The sequence below is a fragment of the Hyperolius riggenbachi genome, chromosome 4 (genome assembly GCF_040937935.1).
Source record: "Hyperolius riggenbachi isolate aHypRig1 chromosome 4, aHypRig1.pri, whole genome shotgun sequence".
Lineage (NCBI taxonomy): Eukaryota > Metazoa > Chordata > Amphibia > Anura > Hyperoliidae > Hyperolius > Hyperolius riggenbachi.
This window is the reverse complement of record NC_090649.1, coordinates 237,242,909-237,255,205: the sequence shown is the minus strand read 5'-3', so window position 1 is coordinate 237,255,205 and position 12,297 is coordinate 237,242,909. Positions and strand designations below refer to the sequence as shown.

Here is a 12,297-nt window from a genome sequence, read left to right as displayed (position 1 = left end):
TTGATTATTGGCGATTCTGCAGATCCCCAATAATCAGGTATATCTGTATTCTTGGGGATACTGCAGATCGCCAAGAATCAGATTCTCTCTCTGGTTGCTGACACCTATCGTTACAGAATTATAATACCTGTGCACAAAAGCAAATATGACAACGTATGGGTGATAAAAGTAGGAAAACACACTTTTATTGAATGTCATGTCAGAGTTTAATACCTCTTTAACATTGGTTCTATATCCTGAAATGTAAGCCCTTAAAGAGAACCCGAGGTGGGATTTAATTATGTTACTGGGGCACAGAGGCTGGTTGTGCACACTAAGACCAGCCTCCGTTGCTCCATGGTGTGCCTCCAGGACCCCCCTGCGCGCCGCTATACCCCCCGCAGTGCTGGCAACACACAGCGTGTCGCCAGCACAATGTTTACCTATGCGCTGTCAGTCAGCGCCACTCCCCCGCCTCCTCCGCATCGGCGCTACCCGCCCGCGTCACTTCCCTCCTATCAGCGGGAGGGAAGGGACACGGGCGGGTAGCGCCGATGCGGAGGAGGCGGGGGAGCGGCGCTGACAGACAGCGCATAGGTAAACATTGTGCTGGCGACACGCTGCATGTCGCCAGCACTGCGGGGGGTATGTCGGCGCGCAGGGGGGTCCTGGAGTCACACCATGGGGCAACGGAAGTTGGTCTTAGTGTGCACAACCAGCCTCTGTGCCCCAGTAACATAATTAAATCCCACCTCGGGTTCTCTTTAAAGTAAGTCTAAAGCCAATTAAAAAACAAAACAAAAACAGATACTCACCTAAAGAGAGGGAAGGCTCTTGGTCCTATAGAGCCTTTCCGTTACTCCTACCCTCCCCGCATTCCGCTGCTGGCTTCCCCATTAGCAGTCTCCAACTTATGGGTCGGAGACTGCTCTCTCTTCTGCAGCTGGAGGCTTCGGCAGTCTTCGGGAACTCCCGAAGACGGGCCGCTCCGTACCACAAGCATGCGCAGCATGGAGCAGCTTGTCTTTGCTTGGCGAATAAACAGATTCTGACTCTGAAAGCCATATACCAATCCCGGAGCCCACCTTGAACCCAGTACATTGCTGAAAGTGCCTACATGGGACACATAAGTGTAAAAACTGACTGCGCAAAGGATGAACGTGGCCTGGTGTAATGAATCACATTTTTTTGGCTTCCAAATTCCCCAGATCTCAATCTGATTGATCATCTGTGGGTGTGCTGGGTAAAAAAAAAGTGTATTAAAACACCACAAAACTCGAAGGATCTAACGCCATAAGACCTCTGTCACCCCCAGAGGTCTTATTGCATCCATTCATCAACAGGTCAGGTCTATTTTAGTGGCAAAAAAGGGGTCTACATAATATAAGTCAGGTTTTTTTAAAGCCCCTGTTCAGACTCCCTTTTTAATGCATAAAATCATACATATGCATTAATTAGCAACTGAAAATATTTTGTGCATTGCATGTGTGTACTTTTTGCTACAAATAAATTACACTTATGTAGATGGCTGGCTCCTGTCGTCCCATTGCCCTACTGAGATGAAGGTGTAATCTTACTGGAGAGCTGTTCCAACTTCTACCCCCATCCCACCATCACCCACATGAAGCAACCAGAGAGGAGCTAAGAGGAGGCACAAACCACTCTCAGTACTGATCACCTGACCCCTCTTACCTCCTCTCTCTGCTAGGAAAAGGCTAACTGTTTGTGGCCAGCACTGCAGCTACAGGGGAGTTTCATAATGAAATTGATAAATGATCAAATTGCCTAAACTCCAGTGTTGTCTTCAAATAGTTAATTTGTCAGCAGCTCTTCAATGGAGGTGATAGCTGCTTTCTAGCTGGGGAACATCCACTGTGCTATAAGCTACATGCTTGCTGGAGGGATCTCCAGGCTACATGACATAATGTTTCAAAAGGGAATTCCTATGGAACAGCTGCAATAGAAAACCTGAGTGAGTAATGGCATAGTCCCTTATTCAGCTTTATTGACAATGGCAAATCTGAGAGGCTGAACTGACTGACTGAAGCTTTAATGTTTTGGCTGATCCATGTATATGCCATTATTATTTGTTACCAATGCCCAATCAGCAGTGCAGGCCACATTTCCGGTGAAAAATGTATTATAGAGCACCAACACTATAAGTACTCCTGAAGAGAGAGGTACAGTATATAGAGGCTGCCATATTTTTTTCCTTTTAAATAATACCAGTTGCTTTGAAGTCCTGCTGATTTTCCTGGCATCAGTGTCTGAAACACATATCTGAAACAAGCATGCAACAAATCCAGTCAGCTTTCATTTAGGCCTAAACTGAGCGTTTTCCAAACAATGCAGTCTGCCATCTGCTGCTGGCCAGTGCAATTTAGGTGCAATTAAAATGCAACCAAATTGCAGCAGTAGTAACACCATGCGTGTCACTACCCAAGGACTGTGACTTATCAAGTCTGAGCATGGCTGCAGTCACGCTGACATCTCACTCCATGGGGGTGGGGCACCTGTCCAGTGCCAGTACTGAGCGCTAACAAGCTACCGTCCGGTGCAAGAGAGCAGCTGTCAGGCAGTAAGTTCACCTCCTGCCAGTTGCCCTTGTGAAAGGAACCCGAGAAACACCTGATCTGCATGCTTGTTCAAGGTCTATGTCTAATAGTATTACAGGCAGAGGATTAGCATGACAGCCAGGCCATTGTATTGCTTTAAAGAGAACCCAAGGTGGTTTGTGGGAGGGAAGATGGGACACAGAGGCATGCTCTTTGCCTCATGACATGGCTGTGTGTGTGTGTCCACACCGCCACTCTCTGTCCCCCCCCCTTACACACACACACACACACACACACTGCCGTGCTATAGCCACTCGGGATTAGCGACAATATTTGTCGCTTTCTCAGAGGTAAACATAGGGGAGAGGGATTCCCTGTTTAAAATGTGTTCCTGCAGGGTTTCCAGAGCTGCCATTGGGTAGCTCTCTCTCCCTGGCCATGCCCCCTACCGCTTCCCCGCCTTCCTGCACACTATAAATGAGAGACACAGTCTCTCATTCCAATGTTGTGACCCAGGGTTCACGGAAGTGAAAGTGGGCCAGTGCGCCCCACAGAAGTGGCGGGGAGCGGTTTTTGCTGCTACATGATCCTCTCAGCTTCCCAGATCAGGTAGCCTAAGTTTTTTTTTATATATATGAGCTCACCTCAGGCTCTATTTAAAGGAAATAAATATGTCAGCCTCCTTATTCCTCTCACTTTATGTGTGCTTTAAGTAGATGCAGACTGTAGAAACAGGAATGTAACAACTTAGACAAAGATAAACACCACATGCAGTAAAGATCTTATGAATGAAATCAGGAAATAGAATAATTCATGGTTTGTACACAAACTTGGCATTGACATTGCATCAGATTGCTTGACCTTGTTTTCTATTGCTTAAAACCCCAAACATATTTGAAGAGCTGTGTGCTCATGCTTGATAACAATATTACATGAATATTGCATTTGCTTTATTGCATTCCTATGCATGTAACCTTAGCTGTACGTTTACAAATCCTGCAGTTCGCCTGTTCACTTACAAGGCAATTACAAGAAGACCCACAATCAAATATTTGACTAGGTGAAAAGATGACGCAGAAGTAATGAAATCACATGCCTGCCTTATAGGACAAGGATTGTTGGCTGCAATGTAATAGATCAATTGTTTATACAAAGGTTATTTTACCTAATGTTTCCATATTCTAATGCAATTACTTCTAGCATGTATTCTAATTGTATACATGCAAATTATTCAGAACCATTTCATCTTGAGAAATGGAGCTCATCCCTCAGCACAAGAGAATATAAACATATTGTGTGTGACACTAATAGCACTTTCCAAGCCTCCGGGAAAGCCTTGGAATTAATTCTGCAGCAATACAGGTACTGAGAGTGCGTACATGTGACTGTGAGCAAGCTGCCACTGCTTCCCTAACTTTCCTGACACCCTTAGCATGGTCTGATATGATGCAAGTGAGGCCAAAAAGACTCTTTGAATATATTCTCCTGGATCACTCAGTTTCTTCCATGAGCTTAAGTAATTAAGGCGAGGTTTGCACATAAACTTGTGGAGTGCCGTGGACAGTGACAGCACATACACTGTCACCTTCCATGCAATGGGACACCCATTCAGACGTGTCCATTGCATTGGACGTGTCATAATAGCAAAGCTCAAACATGAAATAACCGAGCTAATGAGGCATAAAGCAAAGTACTCACGGTAAGATTAGATCGGAGAACTCTGCCAACGAACGATCGTTCCCCGATCTATCCTTCACAATCAGCATAATGCAAATGAAGGGGTGAAAATGGCTGTTAAAATGATCATTCAAATAAATTAAGGTCCATACCCATGGCAAGATTTCATTGCTCATTTTGGCCAATGATTGTTCGTTTCAACCCTTGTTTAACAAAAATGCGCTAAAGACGGACGACAAACTGCAAATGATTGTTCATTGAGATCGGCCATCATTAAGGATCACGAACGATCATTCGTATTTTTGCTAAAGTCAATAGAAATTAACAATCTTGCCGTCGGTATGGACCTTAATGTAAAAATAAGGTTGAATGTAAATAGTGTGGACTGTGCTCAAAAGGCATAGACAGTTTAATAGTTTTTGTTCACTTAAGGTACACTTTAGGGTTGTGTATAAAGCTGAAGTCAGGGCTGTCACAGGAACACAGCACAAGAAGGCGGTATGGTTAGGTACAGGCGGTGGGGAAGGTCAGGGTTAGGTATAGGGTGAGGTTAGGGTTTGTCTTCGGGGACACTCCAGGTCACATGAGGGCACAAAAGGACAAGATATCGGGTTTGTGCGAACTGTTTAGATATCCTGTGCCTCAGTTTAAGAGCATGGAAAACACAAGTCCATACAAATATATCCAATATATAAGCAAGCTTGTCAGCCCACAACATTGCTACATATAGACCCTGTGACTTGTTGATGTGTGCATGTGATAGATACCAGTGAAACAATGTAACCAATCAGGTTTATACAGGAACTCAAATACATCCACTAGAATGCTGTGAGGTCCAGTGCAGCCTTCCAAAATCACAAGTATTTCTCTGTCATCACTTCCCTTAGGAAGATCTAAACACTGAAAATACACTTCATAGCGTATGCTGGCAAGGAGATGGAAGGCTGAGCTTTATAATGCTGAGGCTGAAGTGCTGAGGACTCCACACACTGCAAGCTCCTCATGTCAGCAGCAGGTGCTCAGCGTACAGCAGCTGCTTGGCGCATCATTTCAAATGACAAAACAAGGAAGGCAGGAAGAAACCTATTGATTACTATACTATAAATGGGAGCTCCCTTATCCCGCATTGGAGCAAATCTGAAACAAGAGCTCTCAGAAAGATTGTAAGATGGTACTGGAATAAACTGGACAGCTGGAACACAGCCATGTTACTGGACAACACTACCTTGTTTATCATTTCAAATAACAGTCCACAGAACGATATCATGGACACAGACGTGACAATGCTGAAATCTGCAGCAATCCTGTCAGAAATAGGCAAGGCTTCAAGAACAATGTGGAAGCATGAAAGGAAAGATTGCAACATCAATCATCCGGAACACATAAATAGAACCAAATTTACACTGATAATAAACAGTTGCTGATAAAGACCCCTGAAAGCAGAAGTATATGACTAAGAAGTAAATTCAGGCTGCCTCCTTTCTGGCTGTTTTCTGAAAGTGCACTGTGAGTCACAAAGCCCACCAGCAACAGTTAGTGGTTTCCGGCCTCTCTTACCCACAAACAGAAATCTAATTATGTGCTGGATAATAAGCTTCTATCACGCCCTATTACTATTTCAGAAACTTCATTCACTTCTCTCAAACAAGTGGACTTCCTTTCCAAAGCATGTTCAGCAGATATAACACATGGCTTAGTGCAGGCCTAGCCTACGCTGGATAACAAGTGCAGCCAGCTGTGTGTGTGCCCTCATAGCTGACGTACTACTGCTGGCCACTCAGGAAACATCCATCTACAACTGAGAAGTTACGCAACTGGTCTGAAAGAAACATTAGTTACACAGGTGGCTGGTGTTATAACCTTAATAAGGGTGGCCACACACCATACAATCTTTATTGTACAGATTTATCACATCTATGTAGTCATGGGCCAACAGATTGAAAATAATTTGAAAAGATTTTGATAAGCTCGTACACTACATGTATGTGGTAAGATTGAACAACCAAGATTGCATAGTATATGGTGAGTCTAATGGTTAAAGTTAAAGTTCGATTTTCCCATTTATTCGACCAAAACCATTGAATCTAATGAAAGTAAAAAATAATATTTTTTTCAATCAAGAAAAATGTTGGACATGTTGGAAAAATCTTTATATGCTATCTAATGGAGTAATCGAACAAAATTATCTAATCAGGAAAAAAAATTAAACATTTGTACCATGTATGGCCACCATAATACTGATAGTTAATGTGCTCAATTTACTAGATTAGTTTTAACATCAGCAACTGTATGCCTAGAATTCTGTACAGTCTTGAGAGTCTGCACATTCCCAGAGTAACCTGGGAGGCCACTGATCACCTTCATCCAGATGGCTCTAATCCCAAGGCCCATGCACACTTGTAACCCTTGACCAGTCGCTATTGTTATGTATTGCCAGTGCCACAGGTGGTGGCAGCTCACTTCAGCTCCCTCTCTACCACCCTTCACCACAGAACAGACTAGCAGATACCAAAACACCATTTTTCTATGGGAAAATTCAGTCCAAAAAAAACCCAATGGATGGCCATTGTTGCAAGTACAAACAGGCCTTTATGCAGGCTGCACATATTGTAATGTGATTGTACAATCTTCATGCAATATACCACCGCCTATGTAACATGAAAGGTTACCTAAATAATCTATTCCTTTGACTCTCTAGTATGAATATCAGGCTGATGCTGACATTACACAACTGCTGATAATGCCTCCTATACACTATTAGATTTTTGCTTGATCAAAAAATCCATATTTCTGTGGGATTAACAGTTAACCTGGACCAACACCTTACATCACTGCATGGGGATATTTGATGGAATATCAATCAGAATGCTGTCATTGCTAGCTTTGTATCGCTCGATGTAGAACAAAACTATATGGCCACTGGCTGACCGTGGCTTAATGGACTTCCGAGGCGAGAGAGGATGAAATACTGTTTACTCACCTGGGGCTTCTTCCAGCTCCTCATTAGCCGTTTCAGTCCCTTGCTGCAGCCCTGGTCCTCCTTGGTGTCCCCGCTGGCTGCACATAATGATGGCAACCCCCCGGCGGGGTCACCGAGTGCCTGCGTGACCACGTCATCTGGTGCGTACTGTGCCTGCGCACAACTACAGCACAATCATTACAGGCGGCCAGCGGGGAGACCGAGGAGGACCAGGGCTGCGGCGAGGGACTGAGACGGCTGCTGGGAGCTGGAAGAAGCCCCAGGTGAGTAACAATAGATTATGTTTGTCGCTTCAGAATTCTTTTAAAGCTGGGTACACACATTACGATTTTCCGCTCGATTTTCCCAACCGATCGATTTTTCTGCTCGATTCTCTTATCTTCATTCGTTTTTCTTATATTTTTCCATTCACTTCTATGAGAAATCGAGAGCAGAATCCATCAGGAGTAATATCGGACATGAGGGAATTCATCAATCGGATGCATCTATCGTGCATAAAAATTTTAATGTGTGTACCCAGCATAAATCTGGTACACACATCCAATTTTGATTGGTCAATTTTACCACCTTTATGTAGTATGAGGGACAACAGATTTTGAATATTATAAAAAGATCGTTTAGCTAAACCATCATACTACATGGAAGCAGTAAAGCATAAAAGCAGTAAAATTGGCCAATCACCAGCCAATAAAAATTGAAGGTGTGTATTAGGCTTTAGTCCCATCCTCAAATGAAATAAGAATAGCCTCTTCCAAAATATATTGGGTTTGATTCTACTGAAACCCACATCTAATCAATTAAATACATCGATTAGTGTACAGGAGGTTTACCTGTTGGTGTCATTGTACACAAATCCTACAAACACCTAGTTGCATTCATTAACACCAACTTTTACAGCACATACTAATCACTTGAAGAGGGCAGCAGGCTATGACTCCACTATGTAGATGTACAGAAATCCGTTCAGGTCAGGTGCACATCTAGCTCTTGAAACAACCTAGCAAGCAGAAGAGCAACTGTACTCCACAGCATGTACAATCACTCCACTCCAGCCGTGACTGACAGCCGTCACAAAGCATTGCTCAGGAAAGTCAACAAAGAATGATTTGTTATTTACTCACACAAAGACGTGGTAGACAAAAGCCCAGCCCCTGGGTCTCTCCAGCACGTTGTACAGATAGTTTTGAAGCTTCCTGTACTTGACGTTCCTTCGGCAGCTCTGACTGCTATTATAAGACAGCGGTTTCCCCAATAGGCTCATGCGAGCTCCTTGTTTCCCCCTCCGGCTCTCGTGCAGGCTGCCCCCTGCGCCCCTGGCAGAGTCACCTGTCCCCAGCAGCAGCAAGCCATCGCCTCTATTGGAGTTCAGCAGCACCCTGTTGCCCCGGCCGGACTCCACATCCTTCATGCCGTAATAGCGCTCTCTGCCCCGTCCTCTCCCTCCAGAGCTGCTCTTTATCCAGAGCCCAGAGCCTCCCTCATCGCCTCCACTATGGTTGCGGGGCATGGCATCGCCGGGGTGGCCAGAGAGGGCAGAGCTGCTCGCTCTGGGTGCATGCAAAGGGCAGAGCTGCGCCTCCTAGAATAGGAAATCTCACAGCGTTCAGGCGGACTGTGTGTCAGATGAAGAAGCCAGGCGAAGTTGGCAGACAAGACATTGTGCAAGGCATATATGGGGAGAAGACGGATCCTATAGGTGTGCTGCTCTCTGCCAGGCAGGTTAGAGGAGGCGCAGCTCTAGCAGAAAAGCAGCGTGGTAGTCAGATGTTGCTGAGTGATGCTTGCTGCTGAGCCTGCTCATATTCTCCCTGGGAAACTCCTTTCGCGACGTTCTTCACCCCCCTTAGCAAATTAGATCAGGCTTCCACTTTGCCCCCTTCTGTCAAGGAGCAGCCCGCCTTGTGTTCAGATGCAGCATCCCCGGCTGATTGCGTGCAGAGTGCTGAGTGAGTGAGTGCTCTGCCTGTGATGGAAAGTCGCAGCTCTCTCTCACACGAGGTTACAGAGCACCATCTCCTACCAGAGGATAGCAGTAATAATAAGCCAGCCTGAATGACCCCTTAGAAAGTGACACAGATCCAGCAAGATCTCCTGCCATCAACTGTTCCAATCTCCTTGTGTGGAATAAATAGAGAGACACAGCTTTATCATGTGATGGCCACTGATGGCTTGTGTTCTCATCAGCTGCACCAATGTAACCTATATCCCTCCAGATGATCTTCTCAGCTGATGTCACGCCTGGAGCTGAACACAGAATGGAATTCCCTTGCTCTGTGTACAGGAGGGGCCAGATCGCTCAGTGCACAACCACATCCCAAGTCATCCCACAGCTCTCTACATCCACTGGTGCAAGGGCGGCCGCTACACAAACTATGGGCTGTCTTGGGAAAGGGACATGGGTGCCCACATTAACCTGCAGGCAGCTTATACCCGTCTGACAACTTTTTCTGTAAAGCTGGGGAAGTGCTGTCACTCTGTGTAGTTCTTTCACTAGCAGTTTACAGAGGCTTAGCCTGGGGGGAGCAAAGGGGTGCACATGTCTCTGAGCAGGAGGAGACCAAGGGCACATGATACTTCATCATAATCAGTGCAGAGCTGACAGCAGACTGACTGAGCGGAGCGACTGTGTAACATTTCTCCACAGTCATTCTCCTCCAGTCTCTGCATTCTCTTCCTGAGCACCCCCTCCCTAGTGAAAGGGTTGAGCAGAGGAGACCGGGAATTTCAAGGAAGTAAGCTGTGGATGATAGAGATGCGAAGTTCGGATCTTTTCAATGATCCGGATGATTCGAATCGGATCATTGAAAACATCCGGATCTTTGATCCGAATTTCGGATCATTTTACTACCGAAGCATTCGGGGGTGAAATGACTATCAGGACAGGAGAAGGGGGGGGGGGGGGGGGTGGACACACAGAGAAGGGGAGAAGATGGACAAAGGACAGGGAGTGGACAGAGGAGGGATGAGCAGGGAGCAGAAATGTTTGCTTGCACACAATACCCACATGCTGCAATCATGCTTTACATATATATTTCACCTATATGTTCATCTGTATACTCTGAATGCAAACCTCGCACAGTGAAAGAAAGCATTCCCCAAAGCATTCCCAAAAGTGAAGTGCAGCTGTTTAGAGCAGTGCAGCACATTTCATCCAGTATGTGTGCTCTACACATATCTGGCAGTGGCACCCATGTCCCCTCTCTCATCTACCTGTCCCTGGCTCCCCTCCAACAGAGCGATCCATCTCTGCTCTGCTTCCAGGACCCCGCTGCCCGCTGAGAGGGGGCGTGTCGCTCCTGGCCCTGCCCCTTTTGTGATCCGAATCACTCATTTTGATGATTCGACTCACAAAAGAGATTCGGATCAAAGATCCGAATCGTTCATGATCCGGACAACACTAGTGGATGGCGTCGGACAAGTAGCTCTATGGGACGGGGTACTGTGGACAGTGATGTATCTGTGTAGCAGAGCACTATATGGCTGCACACAGCGTGTATAAGGGCTCTCTTTCTGGCTTGCCTGTCACTGTGTGCACCTCTATCTCCCTCAGCCAGGCCACCTTTCCTCAGTAAACTGTTATTACCAGGGCTGTAGAGTCTGAGCAATTGTACCTGAAGTCGGAGTCAGTGGTTTCATAGACTGAGGAGGAGTCAGAAGATTTTTTTTACCAACTCCACAGCCCTGGTAAGTATTAGACTAAGGAGTCTGAATCAAAGGCTCGAAGCCATTTTGGGTACCTGGAGTTAGAGATGGGCTGAACGGTTCGCCCGCGAACGGTTCCAGGAGAACTTTGGATGGTTCGCGTTTGCCAGCGAAAGCGAACTATTGCGGAAGTTCGTTTCGCCCCCATAATGTTCCATTAAGGTCAACTTTGACCCTCTACATCACAGTCAGCAGGCACATTGTCACCAATCAGACTACACTCACTCCTGGAGGCCCCCCCCCCTTATAAAAGGCAAGGTTATAAAGAAAGAGTTCCATGACTTACATCCTGGGAAGCCTGGTGGAAAGTGTCCGGAGTCCACTCCTCGGAGGGGGGTACTGTGACGGATTGCGGAGAAACCGCCGCGCATTCTGACAGTGAGGCGTCGGAATCCGCGCACAGAGCGGCGGTTTCCCCGCAGCAACATGCTTCTGGTTTGCCTGGACCTAGTAGTGCACACAGATGGAGAGCTACGCGCGCGCGCTGCAAGACAGGCTCTTTATGCCAATAGGAGAAGGGTCAGCTGATCGAGGCGGTCAGCTGATCCCAGCTCAGCAGGTGATTGGTTGATGGGAGCTGGGCGGCGCTGTGGAGCGCTTTACTATATATATATCTTGCTGTTCAGTTGCTGGTTGTCTGGCGTTGCGAATACTTATGTGTTAGCACTCAGACCTTAGTCAGATCCTTCAGTGTGGTGGAACCAGGTAGACCTGGGAATCCACACTTAGCCAGTTTACTGTGTATCATCTGTGTTATTCCTTAGACCAGTTCCAGGGTGTAGAGACCACGGACCTCACACCCCAGACTAGGAATACTGTGTACCATCTGTGTTATTCCTTAGACCAGTTCCAGGGTGTAGAGACCACGGACCTCACACCCCAGACTAGGAGTACTGTGTATCATCTGTGTTATTCCTTAGACCAGTTCCAGGGTGTAGAGACCACGGACCTCACACCCAGACTAAGGAACCTGTGTTATCATTCTGTTATACATCAGACTAGTTCCAGGTTGTAGAGACCACGGACCTCACACCCAGACTAGGCATTGTTTGATATCTGTTATGACTTATTGCTTTCCTGACTTTCCCTCAGCTTTCTGATTCGGTACCTTGCATTTCTGATTACCTGTTGCCAAACCCTGCTTGCCTTGGATACCGAATCAGCTTCCTGTCTTTGTACTTTATCTGTCTGTGTATTGCCGACCCGGCCTGCCCGACCTTTCTGGCTGTCACCCACCCCTTGGGTGCTCAGCATTCCTGCAGGGGCCCCCTGCTCCGAAGAGGGGGTACTGCTGCAAAATCAGTCAGGGTCTCCTTCTCCTGGAGTCCTTGACTGCAGTAGAGTCTGTCTCTACTCATTGGACCACCTGCTACCCCGGTGGTCCAATTACTACTGTTACACCAA

General features: G+C 46.4%; 1 protein-coding gene across 2 annotated transcripts in view; it reads right to left on the bottom strand.

Annotated features, from left to right (window-relative positions):
* KCNQ5 (potassium voltage-gated channel subfamily Q member 5) overlaps window positions 1–9,580 on the bottom strand; it is a 745,242-nt gene extending 735,662 nt beyond the window's left edge. For both annotated transcript variants that reach the window (XM_068281488.1, XM_068281487.1), the window contains exon 1: window positions 8,313–9,580. In XM_068281488.1, coding sequence (XP_068137589.1) covers window positions 8,313–8,698 — 386 coding nt within the window. In that variant the 5' untranslated portion in view covers window positions 8,699–9,580. The remainder of the gene's footprint in view (window positions 1–8,312) is intronic.
* Window positions 9,581–12,297: the final 2,717 nt, after the last annotated feature.